The sequence below is a fragment of the Lithobates pipiens genome, unplaced genomic scaffold (genome assembly GCF_037356315.1).
Source record: "Lithobates pipiens isolate NorthernLeopardFrog02 unplaced genomic scaffold, aLitPip1_a1.2 Scaffold_30, whole genome shotgun sequence".
NCBI lineage: Eukaryota > Metazoa > Chordata > Amphibia > Anura > Ranidae > Lithobates > Lithobates pipiens.
The window spans coordinates 33,718,774-33,744,034 of NW_027507791.1; the positions used below are offsets into that span (position 1 = coordinate 33,718,774).

A 25,261-nucleotide genomic window follows, 5' to 3' on the forward strand; every position below is an offset into this window, starting at 1 on the left:
CTGAAAAAATGGCTATTTAAAAAAAAAAATTGCATTGATACATATCCCCTGGGGCAGGACCCGGGTTCCTCGAACACTTTTTATGACAATAACTTGCATATAAGCCTTTAAAATGACCACTTTTGATTATTCATGTTCGTGTCCCATAGACTTTAGCAGTGTTTGTGTGTTCTTGCCAAATTTTTTGCCTGTTCGCATGTTCTGCTGCAAACCAAACAGGAGGGTGTTCGGCTCATCCCTACTTTTGGTAAGTGACCTATTTGCTCACTGGTGTGGTGGAGGTGGATTGAAGTTGCTGCAAAGAGGTGGCAGCTGATCAGTATTGATTTAAACCATCTGGATGAACCTTTGGGACTTATTATTTCTGTTACTGCACAAGTCACTGTATGGTGATTGGAGATGGAAGTAGTGGTGAATGGTTTGTAGGAAATCTGCTTTTTCACATTTATGAACGTTCTCTTGATGTTTGCAAATTTTATAAGATAACTTTGTTGCTCTTCCTGTTTATGTAATTTTGCACATTATATGTTATGTACACTCACCGACCACTTTATTAGGTACACCTTGTTAGTAGCGCGTTGGACCCTTTTTGCTTCATTCTTGGTGGCATAGATACAAGGCGTTAAAAATGTCCCTCTGAGATTTTGCTCCATAGTGACATAACATCACACATTTGCTGCAGATTTGTCGTCTGCACATCCATAATGCCAATCTCCCGCTCCACAACATCCCAAAGGCCCTCTATTGGATGAGATGTGGTGAGTGTGGAGGCCATTGGAGGACAGGGACCTCATTGTCCAGTGGTGAGATGATTGGAGCTTTGTGACATTGGGCATTATCCTGAAGGAGCCATCAGAAGATGGGGACACTGTAGTCATAAAGGGATGGACATGATCAGAAAAAATACTCAGGTAGGCTGTGGTATTTAAACCATGCTCAATTGGTACTAAGGGGCCCAAAGTGTGCTAAGAAAATATCCCCCCACACTATTACCCCACCACCACCAGCCTGATCAGGTAATACAAGGCAGGATGGATCCATGCGCCAAATTCTGACCCTACCATCTGAATGTCGCAGCTGAAATCCAGACTCATCAGACCAGGCAACATTTTTCTAATCTTCTATTGCCCAATTTTGGTGAGCCTCAGTTTCCTGTTCTTAGCTGACAGGAGTGGCCCCCGGTGTGGTATCCTGCTGCTGTAGCCCATCTACTTCAAGATTCAATATGTTTATTCAGAGATAGTATTCTGCATACCTTGGGTGTAACAAGTGGTTATTTCAGGTTACTGTTGCCTTTCTATCATCTGGAACCAGTCTGCCCATTCTCCTGTGACCTCAACAAGGCATTTTCCTCCACACAACTGCCGATCACTGGCTATTTTCTCACCATTCTCTGTAAACCCGAGAGATGGTTGTATGTGAAAATCCCAGAAAAACTCAGGCCAGCCCATTGGACACCAACAACCGTGCAACGTTCAAAGTCCCTTAAATATCCTTTCTTCCCCATTATGATGCTCAGTTTGAACTTCAGCAAGTCTTCTTCACCACATCTAGATGCCTAAACGCATGAGTTTCTGCCATGCGATTGGCCGATTAGCAATTTGTATTTCCAAGCAATTTAACAGGTGTACCTAATAAAGTGGCTGGTGAGTGTAGATTGAAGTAGCTATGAATAGGTTGCAGGAGATCTCCCCTTGCTCACATGTATGAAAGTGCATTTTTGTAGTAAATGTAATTGTTATATCTGATCACTATTGGTGGAGTTATCACATCTACATTCATTTGTCAAATATTCAGCAAGTGTCGGTATTCGGACACATTGTAGGTTGCAGATTTCTCGTTTGTCTCATCACACATTTTGTCACTAAGTGTAGGGATCTATAAAATTACATTCATTAGATTTTCACAAAGTTTTTCAAATTTTTTTAGTGCAGATATTTCATTTTATTAAATGTTATATCCAGCTTTAGAGAACTGTCTGATATTGGTGATATATAGAGACAACCAGGAGATTAAATATATCTCCATTATTATTTGTAGTTAGGACATAACAGTCCAGGATTGGATATTTATGGAGCCTAAACATAGAATTTGATGACATTCTCATATTTCTATATTATTTATGTGGTTTAGATATAAAACTGTCCCAGAATATTATTGTCTCAGTCAGTCCTGTTATACTCACTGTAATTCCTCTATCCAGCTTGTTGTCAGAGCTTCCATCAGATCCCTGAAATGAGGACCCTCCAGATTGTTCTGAGACAGGTTCAGTGTCCTCAGTGTCTGGTTATTTCTTATGCCAGATGCCAGGTGGGGGCAGGAACTGTCTGTCAGGTGATTCTTATCCAATCTGTAGAAGAAGAGAAGAATGTTACCAGAAGAAAATGAATTTCTCCCCCAGGAATGAATGTAACTATTCTCTACATCAGGGTTTCTCAACCTATGGTACATATACCCCTGGGGGTATGTGCACCATGGGCAGAGGGTATGTCCAGTTCTCTGTATCGTGAGTCCCGCCTCCTGCACACATACAGTCCCCGGTGGCTTGCTGTAGCCATGTTGTGTGGGACTGTGCTACCAATGGGGGAAGCAGTCTGCTCCTTGTGCGAGGGGGTATCAGACTGGCAGCAGCTTCCCCGGGTTCTGTCAATGGAATGGCCCCTATTGCACAGCCCAGAGGACTGACTGACCAGCGATGGCCCCATGTCTTCCCATCTCCCAGCTCCTCCCCCTCTCCTGCATACCTCAGATGTCCTGGAAGTGCCTGCCATGTGTGAAAATGCCTGCTGCGGTTCACTGAAAAAAAAAGTGAGTCCTGCCTGCTCAGTAACTACACATGCCTGCATGCCCAGCCACCAGTGCTTCATATTAGTGCCTCATATAAGAGCAGCCATCAGTACCTCATATCAGTGCAGCCATCAGTGCCTCCTATCAGTCTAACCATCAGTGCCTTATATCAGTAGAGCAATCAGTGCCACCATCAGTGCCTCATATCAGTGCAGCCATCAATGCCTCCTATCAGTGCAGCCTATCAGTGCCTCCTATCAGTGCAGCCATCAGTGACTCCTATCAGTGACTCCATCAGTGACTTCTCTCAGTGCAGCCACCAGTGCCTCCTATCAGTGCCTCATATCAGTGCAGTCATCAATGCCTCCTATCAGTGAAGTCTATCAGTGCCTCCTATCAGTCTAGCCATCAGTGCCTTATATCAGTGGAGCAATCAGTGCCCCCTATTAGTACCGCCATCAGTGCCTCTGCCTCATATCAGTGCCTCATATCAGTTCAGCCATCGGTGCTTCATATCGATGCAGCCTATCAGTGCCTCCAATCAGTGCTTCCTATCAGTGAAGCCATCAGTGCCTCATATCAATGCAGCCATCAGTGCTTCATATTAGTGCCTCCTATCAGTGCAGCCATCAGTGCCTCATAAGCGGAGCCATCAGTGCCTCATATAAGCGCAGCCATCAGTGCAGCCTATCAGTGCCTCATATCAATGCAGCCATCAGTGCTTCATATCAGTGCAGCTATCAGTGCTTCATATCAGTGCAGCCATCAGAACCTCATATCAGTGCAGCCAGCAATGCTTCCTATCAGTGCAGCCTATCAGTGCCACAATCAGTGCCTTCTATCAGTGCAGCCATCAGTGACTCCATCAGTGACTTATTTCGATGCAGCCATCAGTGCCTCCTATCAGTGCAGCCATCAGTGCCTCATATCAGTGCAGCCATCAGTGCCTCATATCAGTGCAGCCATCAGTGCCTCCTATCAGTGAAGCCTATCACTGCCTCCTATCAGTGAAGCCCATCAGTGCCTCCTATCAGTGCAGCCTATAAGTGCAGCCATCAGTGCTTCATATCAGTGCAGCCATCAGTACTTCAAATCAGTGCAGCCATCGGTGCCTCATATGAGTGCAGCCATCAATGCCTCATATCAGTGCAGCCATCAGTGCCTCCTATCAATGTAGCCTATAAGTGCCTCATATCAGTGCAGCCATAAGTGCCTCCTATCAGTCTAGATATCAGTGCCTCATATCAGTGCAGCCATAAGTGCCTCCTATCAGTCTAGATATCAGTGCCTCATATCAGTGCAGCCATAAGTGCCTCCTATCAGTCTAGATATCAGTGCCTTATATCAGTGGAGCAATCAGTGCTCCCTATTAGTATTGCCATCAGTGCCTCATATCAGTTCAGCCATCGGTGCTTCATATCAATGAAGCCTATCAGTGCCTTCTACCAGTGCTTCCTATCAGTGAAGCCATCAGTGCCTCATATCAATGCAGCCATCAGTGCTTCATATCAGTGCTGCCATTAGTGCCTCCTATCAGTGCAGCCATCAGTGCCTCATAAGCGCAGCTATCAGTGACTCATATAAGCGCAGCCATCAGTGCCTCATATAAGCGCAGCCATCAGTGCAGCCTATCAGTGCCGCATATCAATGCAGCCATCAGTGCCTCATAAGCGCAGCCATCAATGCCTCATAAGCGCAGCCATCAGTGACTCATATAAGCGCAGCCATCAGTGCCTCATATAAGCGCAGCCATCAGTGCAGCCTATCAGTGCCTCATATCAATGCAGCCATCAGTGTCTCATATCAGTGCTTCATATCAGTGCAGCCATCAGTACTAGACATGTGCAGAGTAAAATATTTCGTTTCGGAATTTCGTTTTCGTCCGAAAACTTAATTTATTTAGTTACTCCCGAAATTCGTTTTCATTTATTTCGTTTTTCGTTCAAAAATTGCATTCGTCCAAAAATCCACATGAATTACGGTCGAATCTGTCTTTGAAGGCTTATGGTGTCTGTCGAATGTATAAAGAAGATTCGATGGAGCTAGTATATAGCATACTTTAGAACCCTATTAAAGTCTATGGGACTCCAACGTTCAAAATCTAAAGTGCTAATTTTAAAGGCTAATTTGCAAGTTACTGTCCTAAAAAGTGTTTGGGGACCCGGGTCCTGCCCCAGGGGACATGTATCAATGCAAAAAAAAGTTTTAAAAACTGCTGTTTTTTCGGGAGCAGATATTTTAATAATGATTAAAGTGAAACAATAAAAGTGTAATATTCCTTTAAATTTCGTAGGGGGGGGTTGTCTATAGTATGCCTGTGAAGGGGCGCATGTTTCCCGTGCTTAGAATTGTCCCTGCACAAAGTGTCATTTATGCAGGAAAAAAGTCCTTTAAAATCACTCGCAGCTATTATGAATTGTCGGCTCCGTAATACAGAGAACACTCATTGAAAGTCATTGATAAAAAAAATAAATAAATAAAAAAGCGTGGGGGTCCTCCAAATTCAATTACCAGGCCCTTCAGGTCTGGTATGGATATTAAGGGGAACCCTGCCTCAAATTTAAGAAAACATTTGACGTGGGGTTCCCCCTAAATATCCATAACCAGAGCCTTCAGGTCTGGTATGGATATTAAGGGGAAACCCGCGTCAAATTAAAAAAAAAATTGACGTGGGGTTCCCCCTAAAAATCCATACCAGACCCTTTATCCGAGCACGCAACCTGGCAGGCCGCAGGAAAAGAGGGGGGGACGAGAGAGCGGCCCCCCTCCCTCCTGAACCGTACCAGGCCACATGCCCTCAACATTGGGAGGATGCTTTGGGGGTCTGTGACCCCTCAAAGCACCTTGTCCCCATGTTGATGAGGACAAGGGCCTCATCCCCACAACCCTGGCCGGTGGTTGTGGAGGTCTGCGAGCGGGGGGCTTATCAGAATCTGGAAGCCCCCTTTAACAAGGGGACCCCCAGATCCCGCCCCCCCGTTTGAAATGGTAAGGGGGTACAAAAGTACCCCTACCATTTCACAAAGAAAGTGTAAAAAATGGTTAAATAAAACAAACACACCTTTGAAAAATTCCTTTATTAAAAATAAAAAAAAGATTCCAGCGGCGGTAATCCATATTCTTGCTATCCAGCGACGGACGATCATCTCTCCAGCGATGTCTCATCTCATCCAGCGCAGCGATCCATCCTTCTTCTGTCTCCGTGGAGGAGACACTGCAGGCATTCCGGCGGCTGACGTTTCTTATATACGGAGGGCGGGGCCACCCGTCGCCTGACCCCGCCCCCTCTGACGCAAGGGGAAACCCGGGGTTCCCCGTGACGTATGGGTGACCCCGCCCTCCTCTGATGTAACGGAAACCTGCCTGTGTTACATCAGAGGGGTGCGGGGTCACCCATACGTCACAGGGAACCCCGGGTTTCCCCTTGCGTCAGAGGGGGGCGGGGTCAGGCGACGGGTGGCCCCGCCCTCCGTATATAAGAAACGTCAGCCGCCGGAATGCCTGCAGTGTCTCCTCCACGGAGACAGAAGAAGGATGGATCGCTGCGCTGGATGAGATGAGACATCGCTGAAGAGATGACCGTCCGTCGCTGGATAGCAAGAGTGGATTACCACCGCTGGAATCTTTTTTTATTTTTAATAAAGGAATTTTTCAAAAGTGTGTTTGTTTTATTTAACCATTTTTTACACTTTCTTTGTGAAATGGTAGGGGTACAAAAGTACCCCCTTACCATTTCAAACAGGGGGGAGGCGGGATCTGGGGGTCCCCTTGTTAAAGGGGGCTTCCAGATTCTGATAAGCCCTCCACCCGCAGACCTCCACAACCACCGGCCAGGGTTGTGGGGATGAGGCCCTTGTCCTCATCAACATGGGGACAAGGTGCTATGAGGGGTCACAGACCCCCAAAGCATCCTCCCAATGTTGAGGGCATGTGGCCTGGTACGGTTCAGGAGGGAGGGGGGGCCGCTCTCTCGTCCCCCCTCTTTTCCTGCGGCCTGCCAGGTTGTGTGCTCGGATAAAGGGTCTGGTTATGGATATTTAGGGGGAACCCCACGTCAAATGTTTTCTTAAATTTGAGGCAGGGTTTCCCTTAATATCCATACCAGACCTGAAGGGCCTGGTAATTGAATTTGGGGGACCCCCACGCTTTTTTTTTAAATTTTTTTTATTTTTTTTATCAATGACTTTCAATGAGTGTTCTCTGTATTACGGAGCCAACAATTCATAATAGCTGCGAGTGATTTTAAAGGACTTTTTTTCCTGCATAAATGACACTTTGTGCAGGGACAGTTCTAAGCACCAGAAACATGTGCCCCTTCACAGGCATACTATAGACAACCCCCCCCCTACGAAATTTAAAGGAATATTACACTTTTATTGTTTCACTTCAATCATTATTAAAATAACTGCTCCCGAAAAAACGGCTGTTTTTAAAACTTTTTTTGCATTGATACATGTTCCCTGGGGCAGGACCCGGGTCCCCAAACACTTTTTAGGACAGTAACTTGCAGAATCTTTTCTCTCTGTCAAATCGTTTTTCTCTGTCGGATATTTTCTCTATATAATCTTGGACTAAGGCTAGGTTCACATTGCTGCGATGCGGGAACGCCGCGAATCCGCGGCGTTTTCCCGCATCGCATACCTCCCGCCGGCAGTTCACACTGCCCTATGCGGACGGCTGGGGGTGTCAATGTTATGTTAATGACACCCCCAGATCCGTCGGCATATCGCAGTGCGATCTGCCGACTCGCACAGGAATCGGATCGCATGGTGTGAACCCCCATGCGATCCGATTCCGTTGCGGACCCAAAAAAGGGTCCCGTGCGAGTTTGCTGCGGGACCGCTGCGAGTTCAGCCATACTATCTGTATGGCTGAACTCGCAGCACTACGGAGATCGGATGTGATTTGCTGTGCGAATCACATCCGGTTCTCCCCCCGCAGCGGTGTGAACCCAGCCTAATAGAGGTAAGGTTAGGCACATTCGACCACAGGTTCTATAGACAGATTGTTATTGTCAGAGTCATGTCGAATCTCCTATTCTATATCGAACGGTTGTAACAATGAAAACGAAAATAAAGCATTTATTTATGTCGGATCTTTCGTTTTTCGGATTTTGTGCTTTCGTTATCGTTTGTCAAAACGAAAATAGCTGAAATTCGGACGAAAATGCATTCGGACGAAAACAAATGCACATGTCTAATCAGTACCTCACATCAGTGCCTCCTATCAGTCTAGCCATCAGTGGAGCAATCAGTGCCCCCTATTAGTACCACCATCAGTTCCTCATATCAGTGCAGCCATCAGTGACTCTATCAGTGACTTCTCTCAGTGCAGACATCAGTGCCTCATATCAGTGCCTCCTATCAGTGAAGCCTATCAGTGCCTCATATCAATGCAGCCTATTAGTGCCTCATATCAGTGCAGCCATCAGTGCCTCCTATCAGTCTAGCCATTTGTGCCTTATCAGTGGAGCAATCAGTGTCCCCTATTAGTACCACCATCAGTGCTTCATATCAGTGCAGCCATCAGTATCTCATATCAGTGCAAGTATCAATGCTCCCTATCAGTGCCTCATATCAGTGCAGCCTATCAGTGACTTCTCTCAGTGCAGCCATTAGTGCCTCCTATCAGTGCAGCCATCAGTGCCTCCTATCAGTGCAGCCATCAGTGCCTCATATCAGTGTAGCCATCAGTGCCTCATATCAGTGCCTCCTATCAGTCTAGCCATCAGTGCCTTATATCAGTGGAGCAATCAGTGCCCCCTATTAGTACCGCCATCAGTGCCTCATATCAGTGCAGCCATCAGTACCTCATCAGTTCAGCCATCGGTGCTTCATATCAATGCAGCCTATCAGTGCTTCCTATCAGTGAAGCCATCAGTGCCTCATATCAATGCAGCCATCAGTGCTGCCATCAGTGCCTCCTATCAGTGCCTCCTATCAGTGCCTCATAAAAGCAGCCATCAGTGCCTCATATAAGCGCAGCCATCAGTGCAGCCTATCAGTGCCTCATATCAGTGCAGCCATCAGTGCCTCATATCAGTGCAGCCCATCAGTGCCTCCTATCAGTGCAGCCATCAGTGCTTCATATCAGTGCAGCCATCAGTGCTTCATATCAGTGCAGCCATCAGTGCCTCATATCAGCGCAGCCATCAGTGCCTCACATCAGTGCAGCCATCAGTGCCTCCTATCAATGCAGCCTATTAGTGCCTCATATCAGTGCAGACATTGGTGCCTCCTATCAGTCTAGATATCAGTGCCTTATATCAGTGGAGCAATCAGTGCCCCCTATTAGTACCGCCATCAGTGCCTCATATCAGTGCAACCATCGGTGCTTCATATCAATGAAGCCTATCAGTGCCTTCTATCAGTGCTTCCTATCAGTGAAGCCATTAGTGCCTCATATCAATGCAGCCATCAGTGCTTCGTATCAGTGCTGCCATCAGTGCCTCCTATCGGTGCAGCCATCAGTGCCTCATAAGCGCAGCCATCAGTGCCTCATAAGCACAGCCATCAGTGCCTCATATAAGCGCAGCCATCAGTGCAGCCTATCAGAGCCTCATATCAATGCAGCCATCAGTGCCTCTCAGTGCAGCCATCAGTGCCTCCTATCAGTTCAGCCATCAGTGCCTCATATCAGTGCAGCCATCAGTGCCTCATATCAGTGCAGCCATCAGTGCCTCCTATCAGTGAAGACTATCAGTGCCTCCTATCAGTCTAGCCATCAGTGCCTTATATCAGTGGAGCAATCAGTGCCCCCTATTAGTACCGCCATCAGTGCCTCATATCAGTGCAGCCATCAGTACCTCATATCAGTTCAGCCATTGGTGCTTCACATCAATGCAGCCTATCAGTGCCTCCTATCAGTGCTTCCTATCAGTGAAGCCATCAGTGCCTCATATCAATGCAGCCATCAGTGCTTCATATCAGTGCTGCCATCAGTGCCTCATATCAGTGCAGCCATCAGTGCCTCATAAAAGCAGCCATCAGTGCCTCATATAAGCGCAGTCATCAGTGCAGCCTATCAGTGCCTCCTATAAATGCAGCCATCAGTGCCTCATATCAGTGCAGACATCAGTGCCTCATATCAGTGCAGCCATCAATGCCTCCTATCAGTGCAGCCATCAATGCCTCCTATCAGTGATGCCTATCAGTGCCTCCTATCAGTGAAGCCTATCAGCGCAGCCATCAGTGCCTTATATCAGTGGAGCAATCAGTGCCCCCTATTAGTACCACCATCAGTGCCTCATATCAGAACCTCATATCAGTGCAGCCATCAATGCTTCCTATCAGTGCAGCCTATCAGTGCCTCCTATCAGTGCAGCCTACCAGTGCCTCATATCAGTGCAGCCATCAGTGCCTCCTATCAGTCTAGATATCAGTGCCTTATATCAGTGGAGCAATCAGTGCCCCCTATTAGTACCACCATCAGTGCCTCATATCAGAACCTCATATCAGTGCAGCCATCAATGCTTCCTATCAGTGCAGCCTATCAGTGCCTCCTACCAGTGCCTTCTATCAGTGCAGCCATCAGTGACTCCATCAGTGAATTCTCTCAGTGCAGCCATCAGTGCCTCATATCAGTTCAGCCATCAGTGCCTCCTATCAATGCAGCCTATTAATGCCTCATATCAGTACAGCCATCAGTGCCTCCTATCAGTCTAGATATCAGTGCCTTATATCAGTGGAGCAATCAGTGCCCCCTATTAGTACCGCCATCAGTGCCTCATATCAGTGCATCCATCAGTGCCCCCTATTAGTACAGCCATCAGTGCCTCATATCAGTGCCTCATATCAGTGCAGCCATCAATGCTTCCTATCAGTGCAGCCTATCAGTGCCTCCTATCAGTGCAGCCTACCAGTGCCTTCTATCAGTGCAGCCATCAGTGACTCCATCAGTGAATTCTCTCAGTGCAGCCATCAGTGCCTCATATCAGTGCAGCCATCAGTGCCTCCTATCAATGCAGCCTATTAGTGCCTCATATCAGTACAGCCATCAGTGCCTCCTATCAGTCTAGATATCAGTGCCTTATATCAGTGGAGCAATTAGTGCCCCCTATTAGTACCGCCATCAGTGCCTCATATCAGTGCATCCATCAGTGCCCCCTATTAGTACAGCCATCAGTGCCTCATATCAGTGCAGCCATCGGTGCTTCATATCAATGCAGCCTATCAGTGCCTCCTATCAGTGCTTCCTATCAGTGAAGCCATCAGTGCCTCATATCAATGCAGCCATCAGTGCTTCATATCAGTGCCATCAGTGCCTCCTATCAATGCAACCATCAATGCCTCATAAGTGCAGTCATCAGTGCAGCCTATCAGTGCCTCATATCAATGCAGCCATCAGTGTCTCATATCAATACAGCCATCAGTGCTTCATATCATTGCAGCCATCAGTGCCTCCTATCAGTGCAGCCACCAGTGCCTCCTATCAGTGCAGCCACCAGTGCCTCATATAAGCGCAGCCATCAGTGCCTCATATAAGCGCAGCCATCAGTGCAGCCTATCAGTGCCTCATATTAATGCAGCCATCAGTACCTCCTATTAGTGCAGCCATCAGTGCTTCCTATCAGTGCAGCCATCAGTGCCTCCTATCAGTGCAGCCATCAGTGCCATAAAAGGTTGAGAAACACTGCTTTACATGAATGGAACTCATTTCTCTTTATTGGAATCATTTATAATAAATCACTTTATAAAACTCCAGGAAAAGTAATTAAATAAGAAAAATGTGTAAGAAAAGTTGTTAATGGGAGGAGCGTCTTACTGGAGAACCCTCAGAAATTGGGCAGTGTATGTCCGGTACCTCATCCTGAACAATAGACCACACAAAAAACCCTAACCTACTAAATTGGAAGGACTTTAACGGTACCACCAATGGAGTGAAAAAATATAGCAAAACATTTATTAACCACTTCAGCCCCAGAAGATTTGGCTGCTCAATGACCAGGCCATTTTTTGCGATTCGGCACTGCTTCACTTTAACTGACAATTGCACGGTCGTGTGATGCTGTACCCAAAAAAATGTACGTCCTTTTTTCCCACAAATAAAGGGGTTAACTGTGTTCCCTAGGGAGTGATTATAACTGTAGGGGGAGGGGACTGACTGGGTGAGGAGAGCGATCTTTGTTCATACTTAGTATGAACAACAGATCGCTCCCCTCACCCCTGACAGCATGGAGATCTGTCTGTTTAAATTGACAGTTCTCCATTCTGTCTCTATGTGGAGTGATCGTGGGTGCCCAGTGGTCATAGTGCATTGGCTTTGGCATCGCGCCTCCGGTGGCACGGACCCCCTAGTGGTCAAAAGGCAAACCAATGTACAGTTACTTTGGTTTCCCCAGGGGAGCCAACCTGCCACAGTACAACTGCAGTGGCTGGTCAGGAAGGGGTTAATGAAATCCAAATGCCAGTTTACACTGCATCAAGGAGGCAAGCACTGGGATGTAAAGCTTCCCTTAGTCCTGCTGGCCTTAAGGGCAACCCCAAATATGGTCACGAAAATGTCACCCTTTGAACTCATGACCGGAAAGCGGATGGTCCTGCCCCAACACCTTTTGAACTGCACCACTGACCATAATTTGGTCAATGCCACCACAACTCACCAATACATAGAAAATTTACAGAAACAAATGTTACAAAATGCATTCTCCTTTGCCCAGCGAAATATTGAAAGAGACGCAAAGATGATCTTAAGACCACCAAGGAGTATGAAATTTGGGACAAGGTATATCGCTACAATTTTGCAAGGAATCAGGTCAAAGAATGGAAATTCCTACCGTCCTGGAGAAGTCCATTTAACATTGTTGACAGGATCTCATCCTCTCCAGTGGAGGGTTGAGGTCAATACACAAACCTTATGTTGAAACAGAGTAACCTGAACAATGGTGCCACTTTACACAAAACCAACTGACAATGGTCAAACTAGTGTTTTAAGATCCAGATATTAAGGCCTTTGATTAAAGGAAAGCCAGGGTAAATAGCTCCATTGTTTCAAAGTGTGAGATCATCTCTTCAGTAAGAACCCAGTGTTGACTCAGCTTTTCCCCAGACAATGGCAGAAGAAGCCCGGTTAATTATACACCAGAAGGACACCCACCACAAGTTGAAGCTGTCAGGGCTGGCTTAGCCCTTTCTTCTCTGGGCTGGCTGCTCAGCTGTCGGCTAATTGCCAGCTCTCATCTATCTCCACAGTTACCCAGCTGTTCCTGATCCTGCTTGTCTGACCTGCCTACTTAAAGCTGTCCAGCTCACTTCATCTCTGCCTTCACCTTGGTCACATCACATTCCTGTTTAAAGACTGGCTTGCTGACATCCCTTCTGGCTGCTTATCCTGTTTTCTGTTCCTCTACTTGCTTCCCTGGTTTCTGACAGAAACAGAACCAAGAGTATTTATATATACAGTATGTCAAGATGGTATATAACACAGAGAAATCACCATTGTGTTGGAGAGGTTGTAATATGAAGGACACTATAATTTATATATGGTGGGAATGTCCTAAAATATGAGAGTATTGGCAAGAGGTGGAGAAATGTATTGAAGAGGTTACAGGAATTGGAATACCAGACGAGCCGTGGTGCTCTCTATTTCATAGTACAGATAAAACAATAAAGGAGAATTGTATTGCCACATTTGCTAAATACGGCAAAGGGAGTTATCCCCAACATAATGGCTAGACCCAGAAAGACCCTTAATAAGGGAATATTTTAAAAGAGTCAAGTACATACAGTATATAATATGGAGAATGTATGTAGTAGGGAAGAAGACGGGACAGAAAAATTTGCTGGAATTTGGGAAAAGTGGACAGACTTTAACCGCTTGCTGACCAGCCGCCGTCATTTTACTGTGGCAGGTTGGCATGATCCCGTGAACCGTCATAGCTATACATTGGCTTGCGGGATCAGAATAGCAGGTGCGTGCCACCGGAGGCATGCGCCCACTGCGGGGGTGTTGATGCTCGGGGGAAAATAGTAATATATGTTTTTGGTACTTGTAATTTGCTGCCATTTAATTTTCTGTAAGTATTTTATATTGAGAAAAAAAAGAGAGCCTCATACGAGTTTCTTTTTAAATTGGAGTAAAGTAGTGTACATAGTAGCATGTATACCCTGATCCACAGTCTGCTCATCCTTGGTCCACCAAATGGGTACCATTGTGCCTGTTTGAGCACAACCATGAAAGCATAATGGAGAATACTGTGGAATAATGCATGGAAAACGGTCTGGAGTATAGTACCAGCTGTACACTGTTTTGTACACTTTTTATAACATTAGTACATTCTTGGAACATTTAGCAATATTCTGTGTCATGATCTGCCAGTCCTCATTGACCTGTAAGTCAGTTACTGTTGGTTTTATCAGAGAGACAATAGCAGCGTATACGAGCGAGAGGATACCTGAAAAGGATGGGCATGATTTGCAGATACTTTTTAACCACTTCCAGACCGGTGCACAATGATGTACATCAGCAGAATGGCATGGACAGGCAAACTGGCATACAGGTACGTCCATTTAAAATTGCCGCCATGCCATCGACCCCCGTGAGTCCGACCGCGGGTCCCGCGGACTCGATCACCGCGGGGATTCCCACAATCGCCTCACGGGGAGATGCCGATGTAAACAGCATCTCTCCGTTCTGCCTAGCAACAAGTGACACTGATCTCTGTTCCCTGCGATTGGAGCAGAGATCAGTGTTCACCAACACACAGCCACTCCCCCCACTGTTAGTAACACACCGCTAGGACACACTTAACCCCTTCACTGCCACCCCCTGGTTAACCCCTTCACTGCCAGTATCATTTATACAGGAATCAGTGCATTTACAGCACTGATTGCTGTATAAATGACAATGATGTGTCTGCCATAATGTCGCAGTCACAATAAAAATCGCTGATCGCCGCCATTACTAGTAAAAAAAAATATTAAGAAAAATGCCATAAATCTATCCCCTATTTTGTAAATGCTATAAATTTTGCGAAAACCAATCAATAATCGCTTATTGCGATTTTTTACCAAAAATATGTAGAAGAATACATATCAGCTTAAACTGAGGAAATTTTTTTTTTTATATATATATATATTTTCGGGGGATATTTACTATAGCAAAAAGTAAAAAATGTGTTTTTTTTCAAAATTGTCGCACTTTTTTGTTTATAGCACAAAAAATAAAAAACGCAGAGGTAATCAGACACCATGAAAAGAAAGTTCTATTTGTGGGAAAAAAAGGGACGTTAATTTTGTTTGGGAGTCACGTCGCACGACCGCGCAATTGTCTTGTTAAAGTGACGCAGTGCCGAATCATAAAAAGTGGTCTGGTCATTGGCCTGCAAAATGGTCCGGGGCTGAAAGTGGTTAAAAGAAGTCAGGCTGTAATGTGGACTCTTCAAACAAAGAAGTTGGAAAAACAAAATGTCTAAGCTGCAGGCAGCAACAATGCTCTTGCAATGGAATATTGTGAGAAGATCTGAGAGAATTGAAAGAGTATCCGCATAGGGGACCTCTCCTTTTCAATCCGCAATGCTGTCATTCATTTTCTCAAAAATGCAATACGGCAACCTGGAGGTGTCCTGTATACAGATGGTATAGAGATGGTGTACACAGATGATGTACAGAATGCCCCCTGAAAATGTCATATCCTGCTTGTGTGATTGGCTCACTGATTTTCCCAGAAGTCTGCACTAAGATACAAGTCAGATTTTGGGCATCCCCTGCAACAAAAATTAAATTTTTGGTGAGATACTGCCAAAGGGAAATCATGTCTAAAGAGATGCAGACCCTGTCACCTTCCCTATTAGAGCCCTGTAAGTGCAGCAGCTGATTGATAATTATAAAATCACTCCCATTCACATTCACTCTGCACATGGACAAACAGCAATTTCTTTGAAATAACAAAAACTATGAATCTGCAACAAAATGTGTTACAATCCCTGCAATGTACATAGATCAACCAGAGTGGAGGTTTTTTTTCAAAGGGTCAAATGAAGAATCCAGGGAAGGCTCCAAAATCAATGGATGAAGGATGACCAGGGAGGAGAGGTGAGGGTTAGAAAAATGCTGATCCATCAAAGTGTATAGGAATGCTTCTTATCTATGCTGATGTGACTTTTGTGAGATAACATAAAAGGCTATGGGGCTGAATTCACACTGAAGTCCAACCAGGAACATTTTCCAAAATCGCACTGTGCTGAGATGATCAGAGGACATCACTGAATATAATGTGATTTCCCTCGTCATGCAATGTGTGAACCCAGGCTTCAGAACTTCTAAAGTAGCACTGAAGTTGCATCAAAGTCACATCAAACGTGCAAGTAGCACTGCATAGTCACACTGGAAATGACATTTGGATAGTGGGAAGTGATATGGGGAAAACACAACACAAATGTGGCAAAAACACATCATGTGTTATGTTAAATGTAACAATACAGGAAAACCACTGCAAAAGTTCAGCAAAAACTCATGCATTTTTTGTATGTTTTTGATACAGAGCAGTGTGAAAGTAACGTAAAGCACACTGGTTTATTCACATATATTCATTCACACCCACTTTATACCATGCACTGCACCCACCCTGATCGGTTTTCTATCAATCAAAAGGTAAAAACCCAACTTCATTCATCTCTTCTTTCTGGGTAGGATTCAACATTTCATAAGAAATGTATTTCTCTTTTGGTTACAACGACCTTCCACATGTTACCTCCAGAGGGCGCTGAAGGCCTAAATTACAGTACATAGCTGTCAGCATTAGATGGAGAGGGTTGTTGGTATTCCCACCCTTTAACCTGCCTTTACTCTATCCAAAAAAAAGGTTTTGCCTTTAGTTCTACTTTAAAGTGGATGTAAACCCCATTCCTGAAAATTGACCTGGGCACATATATCTGTAGTGTTTACTTATCTCAAAGCTCCGTGTCCAGTATGTTTCTGGTGCTTGGTTCCTCTGTTATGAGCATGATATCTTCTGACAAGCTCTTTGGCACAGGAGATAAAAACATCTGGAAATTTGTGTCGGGGTGGGTGCTATAAATAAATTAGCAGAGAGCTTGTCTCTTCACAGAACAGCTCTGCATGTTTCTTCCTTCCTCTGTCTATGTGGAGGGGGTGTGTGCCTTTCCTCCAATCATCTCACACACAGTGTATGCCCAGACTCCACAGCCAGTGCTGTAAAAGGAAGAAGCAAATCCAACACAACGTTCACTTTCTAAACCGTGTATAAAGCTGGAGACAGCAGATATACATGTAAAACGTATGTAGGAGGATTTGTTTCATCTCTGTGTATCATCTGAGGCTGTTCCCTTCACTGGGTATATGTGAGGGTTTACATTCACTTTAAGTCTTATCTGATGTATTCAGATAAATAGATGTGTACAGTCTGCATATAACAGAAAACAAATCACACTGATAATTAGTAATTTCTCTGGAAAAAAACACCTGAAAATACCAATTTATTACAGCAATGTGATTATTCAGATTAAATATTTACCTCAAACTCTTGATATTGTGTAGAGCCGGTATAAGTTTCCTCAATCCTTCACTCTGAATATTACATGTAGTTAGATTTACTTCTGTCTCTCTGCAGGATTGAAGGATAAAAGACACCACAGAGCAGTCCAGAGGGCTGAGGGGGACACCATAAAAGTCAACTTCTTTTGATCCAATACATTGTGTCACCAGAGCCTTATTCCTGCTCTCATACAGATAGTAGAATACATTAAGAATCTTTCTCTTGTTATATCTTTGGTCTGTGATTTTCTTCTGGATCCAGGTGATGACATGTCTGGCAGCATGAGTAGACAATTCTCCTACATGAGACTTTAACATGGATCTAGTAGAAGTGTCTGAGAGACCGCAGAGGAAACGGAGGAGTATTTCAGCACGGCCGTCTTTGTAAGATTCAGCCTCATCAAGTGTTTCCTGTAATCTGTCAGAATTATAGTTAATAAAATGCACTAAAGCAGCAAAAAACTCCTGAAGAGTGAGATGTAAGAAGGTGTAATCCACATCAGGAGGCTGACCAGATTCCATCATGAAAGATGAGAAGACATGATTATCATTTATCACACTGAATGACTCCAGATGACGATCATCAAATACAATCATGTGATTCATGACTCCATGTTCTGCCATCCGCCCAATAGAGGTCAGCAGTTCCCGGGCAGTGTGACCACCATCTTTATTCTGGCTGTGATTGGCCAGAATGTTGGAGACAAAAGTCACAAAGAGTTGTGTCACAGTTTTGGGTAATGATGTCATCAGCTGATCGGTGATTGTTGGTTGGGATCTGAAGCACATTGATAACACTGTACAGATGATCCAGCAGTATGATGGGATATAACAGAAAGTGTACAGGGTGTCATTCTCCTGTACATAATGAAAAGCCTTTCCTGACAATTCCTCATTTCCAAAGAAATTATTGAAGAAGATCCGTCTGTCTCCATGGAGAAATCCCATGATCTCAGCTATTCTCTGGAAAACACTGATATCAACTGATGCCAGTCTGGTTGGACGGCTGGTTATCAGTACAGAGCAACCCTTAAGAAGACTCTGCCTCACCAAACTGACCACAATCTCACCAAAATGTGATCTCTGTTTTGGATTGGACAATTTACTTGATGTGAAATCCATTTGGTGAATACTTTCATCTAATCCATCAAATATAAACAGAAGTTTCTCTGGATCTTGTAAAATGTCTCCAATCTGACCCTCCAGATGTGGATATTGATGAAGAATCATCTCCTCCAAGCTGACCTCTCCCAGTCTATTAAGGTCCCGGAATCTGAAGAAGAAGAGAAAGGCAAATCTCTGGTAGTGTTTTCCGGTCACCCAGTCATAGACAAACTTCTGTATCATTGTGGTCTTCCCTATTCCTGGCACTCCGCTCACCATTACTGCATGTGGTACACAATGTGACTGGGGGTTCCATCGGAACAGCTTGTTGGGGGAAATGTGTTCCAGTCTAGTTTGTGTTTCCTTCAAGCATTCCTCATGTTTTACCCCAGTCTGTATTATCTCATTCTGGGGACGTTCCCTGAACTGATCGGTGGAGACCACAATCAGATCCACATAACGCTCATTGATGAGGAATCTTTGTGGTTCCAGGGTAGTTCCTGGGGGTCTATGCTCCACCAGAGTCTCAGTCTTCTCCATCAGATGTTGTTTGTGCTTTTCCTGAATATCTGGGAATATAATGGAAATATTTTATGATCAGGTTAAAGCAAAAATCAAGAATGTTGATATCATTTTCTTCTGTATTGATCATAATATTAGTTTAGTTTTATCATTACTACATTCTCATTACAAATGATTACCATACAGGTTACTTTATGTGGTCATCCTTAATACTGGAGAACAGAGATTTTTTACTCAGAAATCTATAAAATACTTTTTATCCCTTTAATGTCATTACAAGTACAGAAGAATCTCCGATATACTGATATACTTGTCATGACAGAGAACACACAGCCCCAGACAGTTCAGGTTTTCTATACTCTATTACTTGAAAACCATAAAAGAAAGGAAATGGCGCTCACAGTGATAAATAAATATCTTGATATGGTTACAGATATACAATGTGATGTCTTAAGTGGAAAAACATGATAATAAATTACCAAAATCAGTAACAAAAAACAATACAAAGTAATATAGAAAGTCCAATGTGACAATTCCCAACACCAAATAAGAGCTTCAATATAGAGATATCTTCTAGTTCTATTCATCACTGGTGCTCAAAGGATAGATGGCCGTTTTAGATGGGGGGCAATATGATGGGGCAGTTTTGATGGGGCAATTTGATGAGGGCAGTATGATGGGGCAGTTTTTAAGGGGGCAATTTAATGAGGGCAGTATGATGGGGCAATTTGATGGGGGCAGTTAGGATGGTGCAGTTTTGATGGGCAGTATGATTAGGCAATTTGATGGTGGCAATATGATGGGGCAATTTGATGGGACAATTTTGATGGTGGCAGTATCATGGGGCAGTTTTGATGGTAGCAGGATGAGGAGGCAATTTTGATGGGGAAGTATGATGGGGCAATTTTTATGGGGCAGTTTTGATGATGGGGCAGTATAATGGGGCAATTTGATGGGGGCAGTATGATGGGGCAATTTTAGGGTGGCAAATTTGAAGGGGCATTTTTTATAGGGGCAGTATGATGGGGCAATTTGATGGGGCAGTATGATGGGGCAATTTTGATGGCACAGTATGATGGGGCAATTTGATGGGGCAGTTTTTATGGGGCAATTTGATGAGGAAATTTGATGGGGCAGCATGATTGGGGCAATTTTGATGTGGCAGTATGATGGGGCAATTTTGATGGGAAAGTATGATGGGGCAATTTTGATGGGGGAAGTATGATGGGGCAGTATGATGGGGCAGTTTTGATTGGGGCAATTTGATGGGTGCAGTATGATGGGACAATTTGATGAGGGCAATTTGATAGGGCATTTTTGATGGTGGCGGTATGCTGGGGCAATGTGATGGGAGCAGTTTTGATGGGGGCAGTATGATGGGGTCAATTTTGATGGTGGCAGTATTATGGGACAATTTTTATGATGGCAGTATGATGGGCAATTTTGATGGGGGCAGTTTTGATGGGGGCAGTATGATGGGGCAATTTTGATGGGGCCGTTTTGATTGGGGCAATTTTGATGGTGGCAGTATGATGGGGCAGTTTTGATGGGGCAATTTTGAAGATTGGCAGTATGATGGTGCAATTTGGATGGGGAAATTTTGATGGCGACAATTGGATGGAGGCAGTATGATTGTGCAGTTTTGATAGGGCACTATTGATGGTGGCAGTATGATGGGGCAGTATTGATGAGAGCAATTTTGATGGGGAAGTATGATGGGGCAATTTTGATGGGGAAGTATGATGGGGCAGTATGATGAGAAAGTATGATGGGGCAATTTTGATGGGGGCAGTATGATGGGGCAATTTTGATGGTGGCAGTATGATGGGGAAATTTTGATGGGGCAGTTTTGATTGGGGCAATTTTGATGGTAGCAGTATGATGGGACAGTTTTTATGGGGCAATTTTGAAGATTGGCAGTATGATGGCGCAATTTGGATGGGGAAATATTGATGGCAACAATTGGAGGGAGGCAGTATGATTGTGCAATTTTGATGGGGCACTATTGATGGTGGCAGTATGATGGGGCAGTATTGATTTTTTTTTGCTCATTGGATTTTATTTGAAAAAGGTGGATGGAATCCATTTCTAGTACTGGGTAAAGCATGATGTATGGCTACATGAGCAGCAGGAACAGAGTTACAAGATAAGAATCTTTGTCCACTATGGACATATCACAGATCCTGGATAGGGACATGTGGGATTCTTCATTTGAATGTGATGGATTTGAGCTGGAGGTCCACCAAAGACAAGTAGCAGATCACCTCTATGGGAAAGCGGACTGGAAATGAGAGAGGATTTCCGGTAGGTAATTGTATGGTGATCTTGTCTTGCTCAAACTGGAAGCAGACCATGATATCTGACCCCTCCTGGAAGGGGTAGACATTTTCCTTCAGCTCCTCTCCATAGACATCGTCCACCATAGAGTTCAGGATTATCTTGCGCTCATCAAAGCGAGGGTTAAAGTGCGGCACTATATTCTTTTCATCTTTTCCCAAGTTTATGGAAAACCTTTTACATCCCTCCGGAATGAAGCCCCCCACCTCCACGGAGTGACCAGGTTTGAGGCTGAAGTTATACAAGACAACCGTATTATCTGCCATGCTGCTTCCTTATCAGACAAACTTGTTATGGGGCAGTATTGATGAGAGCAATTTTGATGGGGAAGTATGATGGGGCAATTTTGATGGGGAAGTATGATGGGGCAGTATGATGAGACAGTATGATGAGGCAATTTTGATGGGGGCAGTATGATGGGGCAATTTTGATGGGCCAGTATGATGGGGGCAATTTTGATGGTGGCAGTATGATGGGGCAATTTGATGGGGGCAGTATGATTGTACAGTTTTGATGGGGCAATTTTGATGGTGGCAGTATGATGGGTCAATTTTGATAAGGCAATTTTGATGGGGCAGTTTTGATTGGGGCAATTTTGATGGTGGCGGTATGATGGGGCAGTTTTGAAGATTGGCAGTATGATGGTGCAATTTGGATGGGGAAATTTTGATGGCAACAACTGGATGGAGGCAGTATGATTGTGCAGTTTTGATGGGGCACTATTGATGGTGGCAGTATGATGGGGCAGTATTGATGAGAGCAATTTTGATGGGGAAGTATGATGGGGCAATTTTGATGGGGCAGTATGATGAGACAGTATGATGGGGCAATTTTGATGGGGGCAGTATGATGGGGCAATTTTGATGGGGCAGTATGATGGGGCCAATTTTGATGGTGGTAGTATGATGGGGCAATTTGATGGGGGCAGTATGATTGTACAGTTTTGATGGGGCAATTTTGATGGTGGCAGTATGATGGGGCAATTTTGAGAAGGCAATTTTGATGGGGCAGTTTTTATTGGGGCAATTTTGATGGTGGCAGTATGATGGAGCAGTTTTGATGGGGCAATTTTGAAGGTTGGCAGTATGATGGTGCAATTTGGATGGGGAAATTTTGATGGGGACAATTGGATGGAGGCAGTATGATTGTGCAGTTTTGATGGGGCAATTTTGATGATCGCAGTATTGATGGTGGCAGTATGATGGGGCAATTTTGATGGGGCAGTATGATGGGGCAATTTCGATGGCGCAATTTGATGGGGGCAATATAATTGTGCAGTTTTGATGGGGAAATTTGGGGCAGCTCCTGGAAAAGGTAATTACTTTTTTTATAGATGATAATTGTAAATGATATCCCTTGTTATGTGCATATATACACACACATAATACCCTGATCCATCCCTGCTCTGGCGGCATATATCCCTCCCACAGCTTCTGCTCTGGTAAGCTGACAGGCTGGGGATCACAGAGGGGAGAGGGGGAGCAGTGCGGGTGATGTTTGGGCTTAGGGGGGCTTGGTAAACATGTGTTTACCACCCCCCTAAGTGTGGCACCCTGGGTGCATGCAGCAATCACTGTAATCGCTCCTATATGCCCCCTGACATCTGATAATAGTAACCGCGAGAGTTACTATGTATCAGACTGTCAGTTTATGAATGAATGGAATCTCTATACAGATTCTATTCATTCATGTGATACAGAGAAAAGGACAATCTTCGGTCCCCTTTCTCTGTCTCAAAAAAAGAGATATGGGGGTCTGTTTAGACCTCTGCTATCTCACCAAGGACCCACCAAAAAATATAAAATGACAAAACAATGTAAAAAAAAGACATGGACACAACCCCCTGTTCTCTATGGGGTGGCCTGTCCATTTCTATCTGATGTCATCCGATCTGATCTGCTAGATGGATGGGGAACGGAATCCCCATCTATCTGTGTTTAGTGGACTGGATCGGATCAGTCTCTCAATAGAGAACAATGGGTGGTCTGAATTAGTACTAATTTAGCAGGGATTTTGTAAGTTACGTTGTGTTTATGTGCAATATTAATGATTTTAGTGCATTTTTACTGAAAATAGCGATACGATGAACATTTGTGCAATTATTGCGGGGTCCAAAAACTCTGTAGCAATTTTTATTCTACGGGTCATGTGCTTTTAGAAAATGTCTAGTTTGAGGGGTCTTTTCAAATTCTGAAAGCTGTAAGTGAAAAATGAAAACCTTGAGAAATTTTTGGATACGTTCGATTTTCACCATTTTGAAAAAAGGGGCAATTTAAAATTTACAAATATTTGTTATTTACCGTATATACTCGAGTATAGGCCGGCCTGAATATAAGCCGAGGCACCTAATTTTACCACAAAAACCTGGAAAAACTTATTGACTCGAGTATAAGCCTAGGGTGGGAAATGCAGCACCTACTGGTATATTTAAAAAATAAAATAGATACCAATAATGTTTTTGAATATTTATTTCAAAGAAAAGCAGTAAACTAGCTCTGTAAGTGGAAAAGAGGGTCAATAAAAACAATATGGCATCAATAATAACTTTAAAAGTACAAAACCAAGCTAAAACACAAGAGTTACAATCCTTCAAAACTGGATTCCTCCTCATCATCTGTATGTCCAAACAGAGCTTCAGCATTAGCTGGTGTGAGATTATCAGCGTAGACATTGTCATCATCACTGAGTTCGCAGTCATCACCATCACTGCTGTCATTCTCATACAAATCGCTGTCTTCACTGCCATCCATAGCATTACTAATGCCACATTTCTTGAAGGCGCCTTGCACCATGTCCTCCAGAATCTCTTCCCATGCATCACAAACCCACTTTGCTATGAATTCTATGTCGGGCTTCATCAGATTTCCACCTTTTGTTAGTCGGTCTTGACCAGATGACATCCATTCATGCCACATCTTTCGCACACGGTCTTTTTTTTTTAAAGGTGTTTATTTAAATTTTCAACATACATCATATACAACAATCAGTATACATAGCGAATAGCCTCACTCCAGAGGTGCAGACAGAGGTGTAACCCCTCAGGATATAGCGTAAAGTAATGTATGTGGTGGCCCGAGCACTCCCCCCTGTAGGTAACCCTCCAGGCAGTGAGCTGGCACGCAGTCCGCTGCCTACCCCCGTTATTAGTGAAAAAAATTATGGCAGTGCCCGGAACACCCCAAGAAAACCTCAAAATATGCGGTGGAGATGCACCACTGGAGTAAACAAAACAGTTATATGCAAAAACACAGAAAAACCCAACGAAACAAAGACACAAAAAAGACATGCAGGCACCCCAACATACACACACAACTCAACCACACAAGTCACCGTCCCACTGCGCAGTATCATTTTTAACATAAATAGCAGCCTCGTAAGGTCATATAATTTCCCGATTACTACACTAGTTCGCCCCTTCCCCCTATACCCAGCATCACCCTCTACAGTGCCCGAGGCCCCAGCCCTACCCCCACAGCCCCACCTAGGGGTCCTGCGAGGATAGCACCGTCCCCCAGAAAGAACCAGAGACATCCAACCACGGTTGCCACACCTTATGGAACTTTTTCAAAAAAGCTCTATTTTTATACACAATTTTAAATTTGGGGAGTTCACCATTAATGATACCATACAGGGATTGAATTCTTGGAAGGGCATTCTCTTTCCAGTGCAATAAGATCACTTTACGCGCATAAAATAAAATGGTACGTAGTAGAGTCCGAGCTGATGTCCTGTGGACAAAGTCATTCAGTATACCCAGCAGCCCCACCTCAGGGGTTTGGGGCACCGGGAGAGCAAGATGATCATCAAAAAATGTAAACAGGTCCTTTTTCGCACACGGTCTTTGAAAGGTTTATTTAAACACACATCTAGGGGCTTCAATACAGATCTAAGCCCACCTGGAATAATGGCCAAAGTAACTTGAGAAAACGTTGCCAATTTTTGTGTGTCATTGAATGTGTGGGCTCTGAACGTATCCCAAACTAGAAATTATGTTTTTTTTTTTCTTTAACCACTTTCAG

The 25,261-nt window shown here is 44.3% G+C and overlaps 2 protein-coding genes across 2 annotated transcripts in view; both read right to left on the reverse strand.

Annotated features, from left to right (window-relative positions):
• Positions 1–25,261, reverse strand: part of LOC143942156 (uncharacterized) — a 1,285,630-nt gene that overhangs the window by 389,993 nt on the left and 870,376 nt on the right. The window lies entirely within an intron of this gene.
• LOC143942636 (NACHT, LRR and PYD domains-containing protein 12-like) overlaps positions 17,256–25,261 on the reverse strand; it is a 146,592-nt gene continuing 138,586 nt past the window's right edge. The window contains exon 6 of the mRNA XM_077464000.1: positions 17,256–18,952. Within this exon, the coding sequence (XP_077320126.1) occupies positions 17,256–18,952 (1,697 nt within the window). The remainder of the gene's footprint in view (positions 18,953–25,261) is intronic.